The 20,086-nt window shown below is 42.4% G+C and overlaps 2 protein-coding genes across 5 annotated transcripts in view; one reads left to right on the top strand and one right to left on the bottom strand.

Annotated features, from left to right (window-relative positions):
* slc25a46 (solute carrier family 25 member 46) overlaps nucleotides 1–9,260 on the bottom strand; it is a 30,777-nt gene extending 21,517 nt beyond the window's left edge. Inside the window, exons 1-2 of the mRNA XM_043710495.1 lie at nucleotides 8,943–9,260; nucleotides 1,511–1,553 (exon numbers count right to left, since the gene is read on the bottom strand). Coding sequence (XP_043566430.1) covers nucleotides 1,511–1,553; nucleotides 8,943–9,168 — 269 coding nt within the window. The 5' untranslated portion in view covers nucleotides 9,169–9,260. The remainder of the gene's footprint in view (nucleotides 1–1,510; nucleotides 1,554–8,942) is intronic.
* A 1-nt stretch (nucleotide 9,261) lies between these two features.
* tmem232 (transmembrane protein 232) overlaps nucleotides 9,262–20,086 on the top strand; it is a 139,549-nt gene continuing 128,724 nt past the window's right edge. For 2 of the 4 annotated variants that reach the window (XM_043710482.1, XM_043710446.1), the window contains exon 1: nucleotides 18,130–18,412. The gene's annotated coding sequence lies outside the window, so the exon portion shown is untranslated. Of the gene's footprint in view, nucleotides 9,318–18,129; nucleotides 18,413–18,561; nucleotides 19,531–20,086 lie in introns of those variants that run through there. The other 2 variants (XM_043710462.1, XM_043710472.1) reach the window with 2 other exon arrangements.

Raw genomic sequence — 20,086 nt, 5'->3', positions numbered from 1 at the left:
GAAATCTGGTACGAGATGAAAATGTGTTGCTGGAAAAGCGCAGCATCCAAGGAGCAGGAGAATCGACGTTTCAGGCATGAGCCCTTCTTCAGGAATGAGGAAAGTGTGTCCAGCAGGCTAAGATAAAAAGGTAGGGAGGAGGGACTTGGGGGAGGGGCGTTGGAAATGTGATAGGTGGAAGGAGGTCAAGGTGAGGGTGATAGGCCAGAGTGGGGGTGGGGGCGGAGAGGTCAGGAAGAAGATTGCAGGTTAGGAAGGCGGTGCTGAGTTCGAGGGATTTGACTGAGACAAGGTGGGAGGAGGGGAAATGAGGAAACTGGAGAAATCCGAGTTCATCCCTTGTGATTGGAGGGTTCCTAGGCGGAAGATGAGGCGCTCTTCCTCCAACCATCGTGTTGCTATGGTCTGGCAATGGAGGAGTCCAAGGACCTGCATGTCCTTGGTGGAGTGGGAGGGGGAGTTGAAGTGTTGAGCCACGGGGTGGTCCGGTTGGTTGGTCTGGGTGTCCCAGAGGTGTTCTCTGAAATGTTGGGGCCCATGCGGGTACCCATGGCTACTCCTTTGGTTTGGTGGAAGTGGGAGGACACCCGGACCAACCAACCCAATCACCCCATGGCTCAACACTTCAACTCCCCCTCCCACTACACCAAGGACATGCAGGTCCTTGGACTCCTCCATCGCCAGACCATAGCAACATGACGGTTGGAGGAAGAGCGCCTCGGAATCCTCCAACCACAAGGGATGAACTCGGATTTCTCCAGTTTCCTCATTTCCCCTCCCCCCACCTTGTCTCAGTCAAATCCCTCGAACTCAGCACCGCCTTCCTAACCTGCAATCTTCTTCCTGACTTCTCCGCCCCTACCCCCACTCCGGCCTATCACCCTCACCTTGACCACCTTCCATCTATCGCATTTCCAACTCCCCTCCCCCAAGTCCCTACCTTTGATCTTAGCCTGCTGGACACACTTTCCTCATTCCTGAAGAAGGGCTCATGCCCGAAACGTCGATTCTCCGGCTCCTTGGATGCAGCCCGACCTGCTGCGCTTTTCCAGCAACACATTTTCAGCTCTGATCTCCAGCATCTGCAGTCCTCACTTTCCCATCAGAGAAATCTGGTCGATGATTTTTTTTTAAAATTACAAAATTATATAATAATGTGCAGAATTAGCCATATAAGTAACTGGTTACTTTGCTTTCTCTCACAGATACTGTCACAGTTGCTGAGATTTTTCCCCCAATAATTTCCATGTATGTTTCTGATTTGCTGCATCTGCAGTTCTTTTTTCTTTCATTAGAATTAGCTTTGGTGGTAACAGAATAAACATTCAAATAAATGATGTGACTAGTGAGACTACATAGGGAGATACAACACTCCAACCTCAGTTGCTACAATAATGTTTCAAAGATGTAAATACAAAAACATCTTTAGTTATTTTCAGCGAAGCACATTGTTGGACTATGAGCAAACTTCAGCTTATGGCAACAAGTCTGAAAAGCTTTAGTACCGTACCTTGCAAGGCCAACACCGAACCCTGCAAATCTATTTAACTGATCTGTAACAAAAAAGAACCAAGAGAAAATATTACCACAATTGATTTTGTAAACTACATGCAACACCTACTATATTTGTCAGTTTTATTCTTCTCCTAGATCTAATAAATTAAATTTGTTTCATCATGACAACATTGGCTAAGTGTTTAAAAATATAATAATGAAACCAAAATAACTTCAAAATCCAGGAAATTTTCAATAGCGTCAATATTGATAGCATTTTATTAGTGTTGCATTCTGTTAAAGTTTACATTTATATTGTCATGACACACCCAATTTTCATAAAAAAAGATATTTGATTTTTGGCTTAATGTGCCTTTTACAAATCTTAACAATACATGCACATGGCATTTAACTAATGCAGGTAGATATTGACTGCGCAAATACCAGATCATTCTTGCACAAGGACTGCATGTGACAAAAGCACATATATCTGAAGCAAACATGCTATAAAAGAGAAGGCAAAACACAAAGGGAATACCTGGATGCTTTTTATTAGAATAAATCTTAAGATTTTCTTCGCACAAACAGCACAACTTGTATGCACATGCTGAGTAATACAGCAAAAGATTTAAAAAACCTTTCATAAATCAGAAAGTGCATAATGGAAGAGTTAATACTGAATGCTTTAATTTATGGGGTGAATAAAAACTAATACACTCTTCGAATTATATAGGATATATGGCACAGAAACAAAATACTTAGCCCAAACCAGTCCATGCCATGTTTATGCTCAACTCTAGGCATCTTCCCTCGTTAATGACCTAAATCTATAATCATAATTATCCATCTTCTTCTCCCTCATGCTTACCCTATCTGGGGAGGAAGTGTTTTTGTCACTGGTCAACAATATAGACAAAAACTCTGTGGACAGATGATGAAATTTGAATTCAACGAAATTACAAAAAAAAAGTTAGCTTAATGGTGTGCATGAAACCATTGTTGATTATTGTAAAAGCTTATCCTGGTTGTACAATTATCCTGGTTGACTAGTAATCTTTAAGGACATCTAGACTGGCCTAAATTAGCATCCAGATGCACAGTACAACACATTAATGGTTGCCTCAAATATCTTTTGAAACAGCTAAGCAAGCAACTCAGTTGTGTCTAACTACTATCACCAAGTCAGTTAAAAGGAATTAAACTGGCCAAACCATCCTGGCATTGACCACAGCACCAGAAATAACTATGGCATCCTCAACCACATCACCACTGCAAAGTACTCCTTAAGATCGAAGGGCAGAGACCAAAGTTGGAAGAGTTGTCCCAAAGCAACCTTATAGAAAATATCCCAGACAATCATCTCTGGACATACATGATTGGAAGTAATTTGATGTCTGTAGTAGTTAGTGATCTATCTGCTCCTTGTTCTTCAGTGATACATAAAATCAGACATATTGATTTAGAAAGGAGTGTTATTTCAAATATACTGGGCATGTCCAGCAATGGGGGCAGCACAACGGTAGACAGTCTGGAGGGTCTATCATTGGACATCCTTAATATCAACTTTAATCCCATGAAGTCTTGTACTTGGGTAAGGAACTTCTTGCAGATTACAATCCACCACTCCCCAGATTAGCTAATGAATCTTTTCTACCCAATGTTGAATAGCAGATGAAGAATATACTGAGGGTGGAAAGAGCACAGAAAATAGCCTGGATGAGGGATTTGAACATACATCACCAAGAGCAGTTTGGCTACCAGCACTACTGAACTATCTGGCTGTATCCGAAAGTCTACTGCTGATAGTCTGGGTCTGCAGGAGGTGATAAGGTAATGTAACAGGGAAAACATATTTGGCCATGCTGCTAACAATCTACCAATAGCAGGTGCACCTTTACATGACACTATCTATAAGAAAGATAACTGCACAGATCTTTGTGGAAACCACGTCCTACCTCTACATTGAGGATACCCTCTATCATGTTGTGTGGCATTCCACTCTACTATATGGGATATATTGAACAGGTCCAGCAAATCATGGAGGACACTGATGAGGCACTACATGCCACCAGAAGCAGAATTGTATTCAACCACAATCTACAACTTCACAGTCTGGGTTATCCTCTGGTCTATCATTACTATCAAGCCAAGGGATTGAACTCTGGTTCAATGGAGATTACAGAAGAGCAGGCCAGGACTAACGCTAGGCATACCCAAAACCGGGGAGGCAACTTGTTGAAACTATAATCACAGGACCAATTGCACACCAAACAATATAAACAACATGCAGTAGACAGCTAAGCAATGCCTCAACCAAAGGATTAGACCTAAACACTGCAATTGTGCCACATCCAGTCATGAATGGCAGTGAACAATTAAACAACAAGAAAGAGGCTCCACAAATATCTCCCACTCCTTAAATTGATGAGAGAGCTCAACACATCTACGTAAAAGAAAAGGCTGAGGCATTTGCAAGCACATTTAGTCATGAAGTGTCAAGTGGATGATCCGTGTCCTAAGATCCTAACCAGAGATAATCAATTTTCAGACAATTCGATTCACTCCACATGATATCAAGAAATGGCTGTAAGTATTGGATATGACAAAAGCTATGGGCCCTGACAACATTCCAACAATAGTACTGAAGATGCAAGTTCCAGAATTAGCCACATCCTCAAACAAGCAGTTCCAGTTCAGCTACAACACTCAGCAATGTGCAAAATTGCAAAATTTAGAGGTTTAAATTTACTCTCAATCACCTGAGAAGTAATAGACGGACTCATCAACTGCATTAGCAAACAACACTTCAAAACAATAACCTGCTCAGTGACAGTTAATTCTATTCTGACAGGCTTACTCGGCACCTGACTTTATTACAGCCTTGTTCCGATGATGGATCAAAAGCTGAACTCAAGAGGGGAACAGACAGTGACTGCTCTTGACATCAAGGCAGCGTTTGAGTTTGGGGAACAAGCCCACCAACAATTTCAAGAATCCTAGCAAACTACTGAAGTCAATGGGAATCAGGAGAAAACTCTCCAATGGATGGAGTCAGACCTAGCACAAAGAAAGAAGCAGCCACAGGGCATCACTGCGAGAGTTCCTCAGGGTAGATATTTTCTAATCAACCTGTTCAGAGATGCTATCCCACACCATGGAAGCAAGTAGGAATTGAATCTAGGCCTTCTACCTCAGGGGTAGACTACCACTGCATCATTAGGGTCCCAATGTAGCTTTGGGAAATGATTTGTGAAGAATCATTAACTCTATAGAAGAAAACCCAGACATCTAGTGCAAATAACTGAGTAGCTGCAGGACACTTGTTTTCAAAATAACCTTGATCAGCATTAGTGAATACTGATTTGCTAGACTAAGATTCAAACTTGCAAAACAGTGTATTAACACACCCACTACTGGCACAATAACCACCACTTGTGTTTATACAATAAAAGTAAACAGTAAAGTTGCCGTGTCCCTAATGTGCAAGCTTAAGCGGATTCCCAGGATAGTTTTGTCAGGTATTGATGATCTTGAGTTATGTTAAATACTTGAGGAGCTCTGCTTTTGAAAATGTAATGGAAGATTAGTCCTTTCCTTAGACTTCTCTAGCTTAATTTACTGAGGCTCACCACATGCATTTCTTATCAAGTTAGGTTTGTACATAGCCTACCTTAAAGCAATGCTCTAGGATAGCTAGTTTTTTTCCATGTTGCTCTATTTGTGTTTACATTGATTATTCAACTTCAATTCCAAAAACTTGGTCCTCGTCTACTTTGTCCTATTTTCAAAATAACGACTGTTTCTTATCATTCAAATCAAACTGGATCTGTTGCCTTAATGTTGATTTTACCCTACATTCATTAATTTTCTTCAGATTACACATCCTCAGTGCTCAAACTTCACGCCCTCTCATTCGAAGGATGAATGAAAAAAAAAAGGTTTTTTTTTGTTGTATTTCATATCCTTCCATGTTCCAATGTTAAACTCAACCAAGCCTGCTCCAAGGATGTATTTTTGGACAAATGTTGATAATCCCTCTGTCACTGCTTTGCTATTGATGTTATGGTCAACAGTTGTCAAATGTTTGCTGCTATTTCTATTAGTTCTGATTTGAAAGATTCTCATTCATTACAATTTTGAAATGATGGCAACTTAACATTTTTTACTCTAACTCAAATATGTAACTTGTATTCCTTAAATATGTAACTTGGGCAGCACCACGGCTAAGTGTTTAGCACTGCTGCCTCACAGCACCAGGGACCCTGGTTTGATTTCAGCCTCAGGTGACTGTCTATGTGGAGCTTGCACATTCTCCCAGTGTCTGCATGGGTTTCTTCCAGGTGCTCTGGTTTCTGCCCACAGTCCAAAGATGTGCAGGTTAGATGAACTGGTCATGCTAAATTGGGCAAAGTGTTCAGGGATGTGTAGGTTAGATGCATCAGTCAGGGGTAAATGTAGAGTAATATGGTAGGGTAGTGGGTCCGGGTGGTCGGTGTGGACTTGTTTAGGCCAAATGGCCTGTTTCCACACTGTATGGATTCTATGATTTTCAATCCTCCTACAATGCTTGGTGGTCTTAATGTCAAAGCCAGTAACTAATATAATGAGTCAGATGTACAAGTCCAACTCGTCCATGATCAGTTTTCCTAAATTAATCTAGTCCAATTTGCCAGCATTTGACCCATATCCCTTTAAATCCTCCTTGTATGTATACTCATCCAGATACCTTTTAAATGCTGTAATTGTACCAGCCTCCACCATTTCCTCTGGCAGCTCATTCCATACACGCACCACCCTTTCTATGAAAAAGTTGCCTCTTGGGTCCTTTTAAATCTTTCCTCGCTCACCTTAAACCTATCCCCTCTAGTTTTGGACTCCCATCCTTGGGGAAAAGACCTTGACTATTCACCCTATCCATGCCCCTCACTATTTTATAAAATTCCTATAAGCCTCCAGTGATTAGATTACTTACAGTGTGGAAACAGGCCCTTCGGCCCAACAAGTCCACACCGACCCACCGAAGCGCAACCCACCCATACCCCTACATGTACCCGTTTTTACCTAACACTACGGGCAATTTAGCATGGCCAATTCACCTGACCTGACCTGGACTGTGGGAGGAAACCGGAGCACCCAGAGGAAACCCACGCAGACACGGGGAGAATGTGCAAACCCCACACAGTCAGTCGCCTGAGTCGGGAATTGAACCCGGGTCTCTGGCGCTGTGAGGCAGCAGTGCTAACCACTGTGCCACCGTGCCACCCACCAGGGAAAATAGCCCCAGCCTATTCAGCCTCTTCCCTATAACCCCCTCCAACCCTAGCAACATTCTTGTAAATATTTTCTGAACTTTTTCAAGTTTCACAACATCCTTCCTTTGGAAAGGAGACCAGAACTGAATGCAGTATTCCAAAAGTGGCCTAAGTAATGTCCTGTACAGCCACAACATGACTTCCCAACTTCTCTACTTAATGCACTGACTAATAAAGGCAATCATACCGTAATCCAAGTAAAAAAAAAACAAACTAACCACTAACTCTAGCGGTACATTGCCATCTTGTTTATTTATCTTTATCACTATAACATTCTTCACAATAAGCACTGTTGCTTCACCTGGATTTCTCAATTTTGCTTTTATCGGAGGTAAATGACAAAGATCTACCTAAATCCTTTGTATTCTTCACACTGACAACAGTTCAAAGGAAGGTAGCAATCCCACTGAGCTAGGAACTTGCATATTCAAACTAATGACAGCTTCTACCCCTTCATTCGCTTGTAAGGCATCCAGGCATACAACAACTCTGCAGTAAGCTACAGAATAAAATGAATGGAGAGTCCTTGTGCATGAATCACGAAAAGCTAGCACCCAAGAACAGTTGGTAACAAGGAAGGCAAACAGAATGTTGGCTTTTATTTCAAAGAGAATAGAGTATTAAAGCAAGGAGGTTTTGCTTAAACTAATCAAAAGCACCAGTCAGAACACAGCTGGAATACTGTGAACAGTTTGGAGTCCATACCGCTAAGGGAAAGTATGCAGGCACTGGAGTCCAGAAAAGGTTTACTAGGCTGATACCAGGTATGGAGGGATTGTCTTCTGCACAGAGCTTATGTCTCTATTTCTTGCAATATAGAACAATTACAGCCTGTCTTATAGAAACATACTAAACCCTTAGGGACTTTGCAACTTATGAAAGGTTGTTTCCTCTTGTGCAAGAATCTAGACTCACAGGACATAATCTCATCAGGGTTGCACATTTAAAACAGAGAGCAGGAGGAACTCTGAGGATATGAATTGTGGAGAGGGTTGTTAATGCTGGGTTGCTGAATATATTCAAGGCCAATACAGACAGATTTTTAATTAGAAAATAAAAAGGGAAAAAGCAGAAAAGTAGATTTGAAAATTATCAGACCAGCCATGATCTCACAATGCTGGAACAGACTCAATGGGCTAAATGGCCTACTTCTGCTTGTGTTATATTGAAATCCACTGTCTGAAATGGTGGGAGAAACAGGAACTTGCAGATCATTTAAATATTTAGATGATCACTCAAAGTATTATTACATACAAGGCCACAGGTAGGGGTCTTGTGGCACTGCTGTAACATCCCTATCCCTAAGCAAGAAGACACCGGTTCAGGTTTCATCTGGTATAGAGATGTGTCATAACATCCCTGAACAGGTTAATTAAAAGTACCTAAAGTCTGTGGGCAAGTGCTGGAAGATGGGACGAGAGTTCACAGTTGCTTGTTGACTATCAGCTGAACAGCTTCCTTCCATGCTATAAAATTCTACGTATGGATCGAGAAAGTTTGGTGAGACGTGGAGCCTCAGCATACAGGACTTGATGTGCTTGTTGCAAGATGTTGTCAAGGAGCAACAAGCAAATGAGGTACAGTAGGGATCATAGCTAGATCAGTCAATGTTCCCAGAACAAACATGCAGGAACAGGAAGTAAAAGCAATGCAAGGGATTCTATGACTCCTCCAAGATACAAGAATGGAATCAGACAAGGGCAGCTCTGCTCCAGCGAGTGATTTTTTTTAAAAAGTATAACGGGAGCGTTCTGCATTGGGTCGTGAAAACCTAGTTACATCGATTACAAATCATAAGTTCTACAATACTCAGCAACCAAGAATTCTCATTCTCCGCAACTGCATGGAGAGCAAGTGGGCAAGGGATTGACGCTGGATTAGGAAAACCAAAGTCACTAAAAACTTTGGCCGCCCGCACATCACCGAAATAACCAGGAAATAAACAGGAGCCAGGCTGACCACACCCTAGCCCCTCCTACAACATCGCAGCGGAACAAAAACTGACTGCGGCTCAGGTGAGACGAGCAGGCCATTTTCCTGCCTGTACCGTGCCAGGACCCTGGACTGCAGGCTCTGATACCACTGACTTGTTGCCGGGGCGCCAACGCTGCCTGAAACTTGACAGTAAATACTCGCCAGTGGATCCAGCCCCTGTTTCTGGAGCAGCTGGTGTCGCCGCCGCCGCTTGCCTTTCCCCCCAAGGCCCAGCGGGCGGAGCCCGGTACCGGCTCTCAGATGCCCAGGGATCGCTGCAGTCCCATGACCTTGTCGGCATCCCATATTCGCCCGCAGCCGCCGGCACATCCTCACAACCCCGAGCCTCCAGGCCCTCGCTGAAGTTCTGCGGCCGCCGGGAATACATCAAAGTCGAGGCGGTAACGGTTAAAACGGCCAAAAGGATAGTGACCCGGGAGGCTGAGTGAGAACACTCAACAACAGGAAATTACATCATCACCGAATATCGCGCTTAGGCACAATGAACACTGGGATTTGTAGTCCGGGCAGCCTGCGGTCAGTACCATAGTGGGGGGAGGGGAATGCAACATGGGGTGGGGCCTGGGTGGTCTCCCAGCCGAATGTCTGAGTTCTCTTAGAACAGAATAAAAGCATAGAATCCCTACACTGTGGGAGCAGGCCATTCAGCCCAAGCCTTTATCCCCATCGCTAATCCATCTAGTTTGTACATCACTGAACACTATTGGCAATTTAGCATCGCCAATCCACCTAACCTGCAAATCTTTAGATTGTGGAATGAAGTTGGAACACCCAGAGAGAAGCACACAGACAAGGGGACAATGTGCAAACTCCACACAGTCACTTGAGGCTGGAATTGAACCAGAGTCCCTCATGTTGTGAGGCAGTAGTGTTGACCACTGAGACACTAGCTCTTAAGCTAGCTCAGCTCTTAAGTCCACATTGTTGCCCTTATTTAAGTTTCAATCATTCTATGAATTACTTATCCAGGCTACTACTACCACTCTGCTCAATGTTTTCTTGTATATTTTGGGGGAGAAAGTGAGGTCTGCAGATGCTGGAGATCAAAGCCCTTATTTAAGTTTCAATCATTCTATGAATTACTTATCCAGGCTACTACTACCACTCTGCTCAATGTTTTCTTGTATATTTTGCCCCACATTGTGATTATAGTTAGGAAGGCTATAGTTAATTCCTCCCATTCCTCATCTCCAACCAAATCAATTCTACATCCTGAAGCAAAGTCATCTCTAACTATCCTTGATTAACAGTGCTATCTACCTTTACCCAGCATTTTATTGTTCTTGACTGTCATATCAGCCTCAAAATTCAGGATCTAGTCCTTGTTATCCTGAACCCATGTTTCTGTGATGTTTATCAGACTGTGTTTGTTTATTTCTGAGTGTACTATCAATTAATTTACTCTGTTATAAATTCTGTGTTTTCAGATTCAGTGTTTAATTTTGTTTTTGATATCTTTGTAACATCCAGTCTTGATTGTTTGTGTATTCCTAGGTTTTTTTTTGCTCTCCACCCTTCTGCCATTCTCTGACCCACATTTCCCACATTGCTATTTTCCTCCCTTGCCTTATTCCACCTTGCGATACACCACACCTTTCCACATTTAATTCTTTGCTTCCACTATTGAGTTAAAGTCACTATCTATTTTTCTAGTTTGCAATTTTCAGTAACACTGGCCCCAGCACAGTTCAGGTATAGACCAGCCCAATGGTATAGCCCCCATTTTTCCAGGTACTGGTACTGATGACTCACAAACCAGAACCCACTTCTCTCACACCAATCTTTCAGCCACATATTCATCACTTGAATTTTATGTACCCTATCTCAATTTGCATGTGCCCTATGTTATTCAGGTAATAATCCAGAAATTATAATCCTTGAGGTTCTGCTTTTCAATTTAATGCCTAGCTCCTCATTCTCTATGCAGAACCTCTTTCTTAGATCTACCTATGTTGTTGGTGCCTACATTGGCCATAACCATTGGATCCTACCCTTCTCACTGCAGGTTTCTTTCCAGACCTGAGCAGATGTTCCAAACCCTGAAAGTGGGCAAGAAACACAGCCATCTTGCTTCTCACACTTTGCTACAGAGAACAGTGTCAGTCCTGCTTACTATGCTATCCCCTATACCTTGTTGCTTCCTTCAATCAATGGCTTCCTGTACCATTGTTGGTTGCATAATATCCTGCAGCAACAGCTCCATCCAAACAGGCTGAGTAAACCTAAATCCTATTGACCAATTGCAGAGGTTCACATACCTGCCCTCTGGGTCCCCTTCTCTGCGTGACAGGAGTCACATCCTCTTGTTCCTGACTACTGACCAGACAAGAATACTCTATCATAGGTGAGTGCAGTGCTGAAAAAGCACAGCTGCTCATAAGCCTTAAACGTTGATTCTCCTGCTCCTCGGATGCTGCCTGACCAGTTATGCTTTTCCAGCACCATACTCTTTGACTCTAATCTCCAGCATCTGAGGTCTTCACTTCCTCCTACTATATAGGTGATGTGACTGCCTCCTGGTACAAGCACTTCAGGTAACTGTCCCCTCCCTGGATGCATCACAGTGTCTGTTGTTCATACTCTAGCTCTTACATTCTGAGCTGAAGCCTTTTAAAATTTAGATGCTTACGGCAGATGTGTTTGCCTTGTGTCAGAAGGGTATCCAGAAGTTCCCACATGCTACAGCCTTGACACATCACCTGTGTTGCCATTGTAAAGACTGTACGTTTTTCAGTAATTTTGATTGTGGATAAAAATGGGATAAGGATTGTTTGAAAACTAAGGACTGTGCAAATGATACTGCACTTTTAAAAGCAAATTACCTGACACTATCAGTGTTGTGTATGCTGCTGTTTGTTCATGTAGTGGTTACTACAGACAAGCTGGAGCCAGCGGTATGTATATGAAGGGAGAGTTGGCCAGCAACAAGTAACTTATTGGTCTGTAGTGTGGTGAAGTCTTATGTCTACCAACAAATATGTGATTGGCTCCCAGGCAGCTAAAGAGCTTGTCAGCATAAATGTTTGGTTAGAAGCTGTTGGACCTCTGAAAGAAGGGAGCTGTTCTTTTCCCTGCATTGTAAAAAAAAAAGACCTCAAGTCTGAAGAAAGTCAGTTTGTTTTTCCTCATCAGTTGTTGTAATCTGTGGCTGTTAACCAATAAGTCAGAGACTTCATGTGTGTGAACCAGTTGCCCTGTGCCTCTTGCAAGCAAGTGAAATTACCTGGAGGAGGAAGAATGAGGAGTGGTAGTTTTCTGAACCGAAAAGATTATCTTACCAAATCTCTGTAGACAGGGACAATAGACTGCCTTCCCAATCTATGCCTCCACCTGTGATTCTCTTTTTTTTGTGTCTAACTATATGTGTGCGTTAGGGGGAATTTTATAAGGGGGTTTGAGTTTTAACTAGACCTATATATTGATGGTTCATAATTATTTATTTGTAGATTGACTCTATTCATTTGTAAGTAATAGTAATTCTATTTAAGCACAGAAACCTGGTCTGTGCTTTCTGTTATCCTTGGTTGAAAAGACAGATAATTTTGCATTATAAAGTCTTTAACTTTTGTGACAACTCCAGGAATAGAGGGGCTTGATTTCTAGTGGGCTATTCCATTGAGAATGTAACATTATTCTAAATGAGTTTTAATTATATTATTACTTTACTTGTATTGCTTTGCATATATTTTATGAGCTTCACCTCTGATTTGTATACTGTATTAAAATTTAGAAATTTAATGACTTTACTTGCTTACCAAAGCCTCACCAAACAGTTAGCTCCTTTCTCTGTAGTAGAGCAACAACCCATTCCAGTCTCCTGTGCATCAAGCTCATAGTTGCTGCCGACTCCCACTCTGACCTTTCTGTCCTTGAGCTCCTGCAACATTATGATGCAATTCAATATTTGTCTTATAATTCTTTTCTTGTCCTATTAGCATCTTGCTTTGCGCTGAACCATCATTCCTTCTGCTATTTGATCTGTCCTATCCTCCATCCCATCACAGAACATCCTTTATGTTCTATTGATTGGAGCCCCCCTCCCCCCACCCCCCCCCCCCTGCCCCTGCCATTCTTTTCCCTACCTTGCTTAAGAAAAACTTTTGCACCTCTAAATACTATCCGTTCTGGTGAAAGACTATCAATTTGAAACATTACCTGTGTGTTTTTATCAACCAAGATTGCCAAACCTCTGGGAGTATTTACAGCATCTTCTGTTTTTATTCCAAGGGAATTGAGAGCTTTTGCCTTCACACCAAAATGGGAAAGAGAAAAATACATACCTCCTGATCATTTTCCTTTGGACTTCCCTGCAGCTTCAAAGACTGTGTTCCAAAGATTCCCAGTGTTAAACCCAAGTAGGGTTTCTTTCAGTGTGCTGAAAAATGGCTGTTTACCTGATGGGTACAAAGTTAAAAATCACACAACACCAGGTTATAGTCCAACAGGTTTAATTGAAAGCACACTAGCTTTCGGAGCGTCCCTCCGAAAGCTAGTGTGCTTCCAATTAAACCTGTTGGACTATAACCTGGTGTTGTGTGATTTTTAACTTTGTACACCCCAGTCCAATACCGGCATCTCCGAATCATACCTGATGGGTGGTTGAACAGTTATAGTACAGGAGGCCACTTTATTGCATTGTGCCACATCAACTTACTGCAAGAGTAACTTGACGAGATCCACTCTCTCGGACCTTCCCTGTGGCCCTGCAAAAATCTTTCCTCAGATAATTATCCAATTCCCTTGTAAAAGCCATGTTTGAATCTGTCTCCACCACACCTTCAGATGGTGCATTTCAGATCTAAACAACACACTATGGAAAAATATGCTTCCTTATGCCATTTGTATACTCTTTGACATCTGACAGTCTGCAGTTTCTTTGTGAATCCCATAACTTACTTTGTAGGAACATATTTGTTTTGAACCCACTCAGCTCCTCCTTGAATGCTTCCCACTGCCTAGACATTGATTTACCTTCCGTTAGCTGTTTCCAATCTACTCCAGTCAAATTACATTTCAAGCTTAGCTAAATTTGCTCAATTCAAAAATTTTACTCTTGATCTGTCTGTAAGCTCTTCCATAACTACATCCAAACGAATAATGGTCACTCTTGATAAAATGCTCTCAAACTGATGCCCCTTCCATCCACCAGATTCTTTCCTTAAAACATATGATGGAGTCCTTCAGGTCTGGATTTAGTGGTCTTTAGGATATGCAGGGAAGTTAATTAGGCCCGTGGCAGAGCATCATATTCATCTGTCTTTGACTGAATTAAGTTCTGGGCAGGCAGAGCAAGCTCTACCTCCTGCCTCTATGCCATTGAGACCTTTAACCCAACTGGGTTGCAATTATTTCAGCTCCATGCAGGTCAAAAAGAACTGGTCCATCTGACTCATTAAATAGTGCAAGCAGACTGTTACTTGCGAAGTGGAGGATTCCCTCTATGTCACTAATTGATACAGATCATGGGGAGTGGGGGGTGATTGGCTATTACTCCCAATCCCCATTGCCCCCTTCTCCACACAGCCCTCACCCCCAACAAAAACACATGTTTTCCATGGATGATTCTTCAACCTGGATGTCTAGGGTTTACTGGCAGCAGCCACAGTCTCCTTCGCGGAGCTGCCAAATTCTCAAGTTGTGAAAGTGAGTGTTGGTCCCTTAGAGGATACAACTGGGGAGTTAATGGTGGAGAACACAGAAATACAGAGTCACAAAAATAATATTTTGCTTTAATATTCAACTGCAAGTAACAAATACTGCTGAGGTTATAGCAAGGGAGGAAATAAGAACAATCATCCTAACTAGGGGAAAAGTACTGAGCAAGCTATTAGGATTGAAGACAGGCAAGTCCTGATGGGCTGATGGCCTACATTAGGGTCTTCAAGGAAGTGGCAGCAGAGATAATGGAATCATTGGTTATAATATTGCAAAGTTCTTCAGATACAGGAAACTTTCAATTAGATTGGAAAAGTTCTAATATTCAAAAGTGGAGGGAAGCAGAAAGAAGGAAAGTGAGTTTTGAGAAGATTTGTAGCTCAGGTTGAGGTTCTAGATGTAAGTTTGCTCACTGAGCTGGAAGATTTGTTTTCATTCGTTTTTTGAAAATGAACCTTCCAGCTCAGTGAGCAAACTTACATCCAGAAAGAAGGAAACTATAGACCAATTAGTTTCATGTGTGTCATTGGGAAAATGTTAGAATTCATTATTGAGGACTTAATAACGTATGTTCAGAAATGTCAAAACACAATCCATCAGAATCAACATGATTTTATGAAGGGTAAATCATGTTTGAATAACTTGCTGGAGTCCTTTGATGATGTAATAAGAAACATGGATAATAGGGATCCTATAACCTGTCCTTACTACAATCTGAAGTCCCCACCCAATTCAAGAAGACCATCATTATCTCTATGCTAAATTGGGGTAATCTAGAATGAGACGTCAGAGTTTTAGGATAAGGGGTATATCTTGGCTTCCAGAAGGCATTTGATAAGGTGCCTTACAAAAAGTTAATATACAAGGTAAGATCATATTTGTGGTCAGGATATGGTAAACTACAGAAAGCAGAGAAAAAAAATGGACTTTTCCTGGTTGGCAGGATGTAACTAATGGGCTGTCACAGGGTTCGGTCCTCGGGCTACTCTATTTATAAGCTATATTATTAACTTGGGATGCAGGAATGAAAAGTATTATAGCCAAATTTGCTGTTGAGTCTCAAGTAGATAGGAATATAAATTGCGATGATGAAATAAGAAATTTACAAATGGATAGACATAGGTTAAGTGAATGGACCAAAATTTGGCAGATGAAGTTAAATGTAAGTATGAGGTTATCCATTTTGGTTGGCAGAATAGAAAGGTAATTTACTTTCTAAATGGAGAGAAACTTCAGAGTGCTTCAGTGCAGTAGGATCTGGGCATCTTCATGCATTTATCAGAGAACACTAGTTTACAAGTATAGCAGAAGGAAGGCAAATGGAATTTTGGAATTTATTCTAAAAGTAGTATAAAGTAGGGTAGCGGTGCTGCAACTACACAAGGCATTAGTGAGTCTGCACCAGGTCTACTGCATACAGTTTTATTCCCTTGCTTGAGGAGGAATGTAGTTGCATTGGAAGCAGTTCCAAACAAGTTCAGTAGACTGATTCCAGAAAATGAAGGGTTCATCTTGTGAAGAGAAAGATTGAGTAGTTTAGGCCCCTGGAGAAAGAGAGATCTAATTGAGATATATAAGATGCTAAAGGGATTGACAAAGTTGACGGAGAAAGGATGTGTTGTCATTTGAGTAATCTGGAATAAGACGTCAAAGTTTTAGGATAAGGGAGAGTAGATTTAACACAGAGATGAAGAGAAATTTATCCTCTCAAAGGATTGTGAATCTGTGACATTCACTATCCCAAAGTGTGATCTATGCTAGGACATTGAGTAAATTTAAAGAGGAGAGAAACAGATTTTTCATCTAAAAACAGTTTGAAGGGTTATGGGAAGCAGGCAGCAAAATGGAGTTGAAGCTGAGATGTGATCAATGCTGACTATTAAATGGTGGAGCATGCTCCTACGGGCTACAAAGCAAAGTTAAACAGAATCGTGAGCAACAGTACATCCCTACCTGAAAATGCATTCTATGCTCACTTTGAACAGAAGATCAGTGAACCAATATTACTTATCCCAATAGCCTCAGATGCAACTGTATTCATGGTCACCGTTGCAGATGTCAGACCAGCCCTCTTGAGAGTCAACCCATGGAAAGTGACTGGCCCAGATGAAGTCCCCAGCGTGAACTCAGATCCTATGCAGACCAGCTGGCGCAAGTATTCACAGACATCTTTAACTTCTCCTTACTATTTCAAGAAGAGCATCATCATCCCCATGCTAAAGGAAAATCATACTGCATGCTTCAATGACTGCTGCCCAGTGGCTCTGACCTCTGTAATTATGAAATGCTTCGAGAGGTTAATCATGGCTCACATCAACTCCAGCCTACCAAATTGTCTTGATTCTTTGCAATTCACCTACCAGCACAACAGGTCTACAGCAGACACCATCTGTCTGGCCCTACTCTCATTCCTGGAACATTGGATAACAAGGATACCTACATCAGGCTCCTACTTATTGACTACAGTTCCTCCTTCAAAATCATAATTTCAAACAATCTCATATCTAAACGCCAAGACCTAGGTCTCAGCTGCCCTGCCTGTAACTGGATCCTCAACTTCCTGACCCATACATCGCAATCAGTAAGAATAGGCGACAATACCTCCTCCACCATAATCTTCCACTCCAGTGCCCTGAAAAGCTGTGTACTCAGTCCTCAAATATATTCCTTTTCCACTCAAGACTGTGTGGCCAAATTCTGTTCCAACTCCATTTACAAGTTTGCTGACATCACTGTTGTATGTCAGGTCTCAAACAACAACAATACAGAATACAGGAAAGAGATCAAGTGCTTAACGGCATGGTGTAAATACAACAATATTTTCCATCAATGTCAGCAAAACAAAGGAACTAGTCATTGACTTAAATAAACGGAGTAGAGGTCACACCCCTGTTTGCATCAATAGAGATGAGGCAGAGATGGTCGAAAGTGTCAAGTCCCTGGGAGTGATGATCACCAACAATCTGCCCCTGTCCACACACATTGATGCAATGGTCAAGAAAGAACAACAACATCTCTACTTTCTCAGGAAGCTAAGGAAATTCAGCACGTCCACAAGGGCTCTTACCAAATTTTACAATTGCACCATAGAAACCATCCTATCTGAATGCATCACAGCGTGATTTGGCAAGACCACAAGAAAATAGAGTGTCATGACCACAGCCCAGTCTATCACTGAAACCAGCCTTCCATCCATTGACTCCATTTATACTTCCCACTATCTTGGGAAAGCAACTAACATAATCAAAGACCCCTCCCACCCTGGTTATTCTCTCTTCCACCCTCTTCTGTCAGGCAGAAGCTATAAAAGTTTGAATACAGGTACAAATAGATTCCGGAACAGCTTCTTCCCCACTGTTGTCAGACCTTTGAACACACCACTCAAATGTTCTGATCTTGATCCCTGTCTCTATGCACCTTCTCTGCGGCTGTAATACTGTATTCTGCATGCCTTCTGCTACCTTCATGCATCTTATATAGTAAGATCTGCCTGTACAGCATGTAAAACACTTGTCACTGTATCTTGTTACATGTGACAGTAATCAATCCATCAATCCTGCTGCTATTTCTCATGTTTTTATAGTTATACTAGAGCTGAAACTAAAATAGAGCTTTTCATCTCCTTCACTGGACTCTTTCCACTTGACTGCACCATTAGTCGTTTTGAGTCCTGTACAGACAGAAGAAATAACCAACGTTTTTGGCAGCTTGAATTTTATCACTAATGGGGGGCATTTTATTCGAGCTAAAGGATTGTGCACACCGCCGGACCCCTCCCCACCACCCCCAAAAACGTCACAAACGTTTAAAGCCCAGCCAGATCATTGAACACTGACTAAAGTATGTTCCACAGACACTGTTTCCAGGCGTTTGTTCACCGGGTCTCCTTGGAAACCGGCCGATCACAATCGGGAAAAAGAGCGGCGGGTAGTGGGAACTGAGCAGGAAGGATCCTGGTAAGGTGCTGGAGCCGGGAGAGAGGGATAAGGGAGAGTGGGGTCTGGGAGACTAGGAGTAGGGGCGGGCGTGAGGGGGGTGGGAGACTAGGGGGCAGGGGAGTGGGGGTCTTGGGCAGAGGGGACTGGGGAATAGGGGTCTAGGCACTAGGAGAGGGAGACTGGGGGTCGGGAGGGAGGAAGGGGACTGGTGAATAAGGGGCTGGGAGAAAGGGGTAGGAGCTTGGAGCTGAGATCGGAAGAGGGGCTGCTGAAACAACCACTTTGTGGCAACACTTTGTGGAGCGAAACTGAAACTGAAGACCAAAAAGCGAGGAGTACTGTATTGGCGGAGGAATATTGCAGACATATCCTCTTCTGGAGACTTTTCGCCCACTTTTCTGCTTTGGTGTTGTTCCTTCTTCTTAGCGTCCAGATTATGATTTTTCTTTCTTTGTGTGTTCTCGAGATCTTTTCCCATTGCAAGTAAATGTTGCTTTATCATGATACCATGTTAATGATCGTCTCCGTGAAGCAGCTGATGGTGGAAGACCTGTTTCTTGGGTTTAAGCTAACAGCCGAGCCGGAACCCTTCCAAACACCTTTATCATTTAGCAGCTGCTCGGCATATTTAGCTAAAAAGGCAAGCAGTGAATCTATCTAAACCTTCACGAGAGTCGAGGTGTACCTAGAACCGGAATGTGGTTAGGATCAATAGTCAACCGCAGGGCCAGGGAAGAGAAACCTGCAAAGTAATCTACAAATATCAGCGCGCACAGAGTATAAACAAATTGATATTGGCAAAGTGCCCTTGAGATGAACTACAGAATGCAGCAAAAACTGTGATCATGGTTCATTATATAAATGGAATGCCATGAGGCATCTCCACTCAGGGAAAACACCTGCAATTCTACTGCGAAAACAAGTAGAATTTAGACACGGCGAAACGTGGGGCCTGCAGATGCTGGAGATTAGAGTCCAGTGTGTGCTGCTGGAAAAGCACAGCAGGTCAGGCAGCATCCGAGGAGCAGGAGAGTCGACGTTTCGAGCAAAAGTTTAGACACAGCCAGCTAACATTAAATTGCGAAGTTGGAACTTACAAATATTATTTTTCCAAAGATTTAAATACTATAGTGCGGGTAAGATGCGACAAATCAGTGTTATGGAAACATTGAAAGTATTTTCGAGTCAAAAGAAGAGCACAAGTTCAAGAGAAATACGAATTAAAGAATCTCGTAAAGAGACGATCTGAAGAAAGACTCTTGACCTGAAAGATTCAACGTTTCTGTCTCCACAGAGTGCTCTCAGAACTGCTGAGTATTTCCAATATTTTCTGTTTGTATTTCACATTTCCAGCATCTACAGGAACTTGCTTTTGATAGGATAAGTTAAATCAAGGTTAAGATAAATGGAAGAAACAAAAAGCAATGCATATTCAAGGGTGGCACAGTGGTTAGCACTGTTGCCTCACAGTGCCAGAAACCTGGGTTCAATTCCCTCCTCAGGCGACTGTCTGTGTGGAGTTTGCACATTCTCCCCATGTCTGCGTGGGTTTCCTCCGGGTGCTCTGGTTTCCTCCCATAGTCCAAAGATGTGCAGGTCAGGTGAATTGGCCATGCTAAATTGCCCATAGTGTTAGGTGAAGGGGTCTGGGTGGGTGGCGGGTCGGTGTGGACTTGTTGGGCCGAAGGGCCT

This window comes from Chiloscyllium plagiosum, chromosome 2 (assembly GCF_004010195.1).
Source record: "Chiloscyllium plagiosum isolate BGI_BamShark_2017 chromosome 2, ASM401019v2, whole genome shotgun sequence".
NCBI lineage: Eukaryota > Metazoa > Chordata > Chondrichthyes > Orectolobiformes > Hemiscylliidae > Chiloscyllium > Chiloscyllium plagiosum.
Note: the sequence above shows the minus strand (reverse complement) of the source record. Positions and strands in the feature narration are given on the sequence as shown.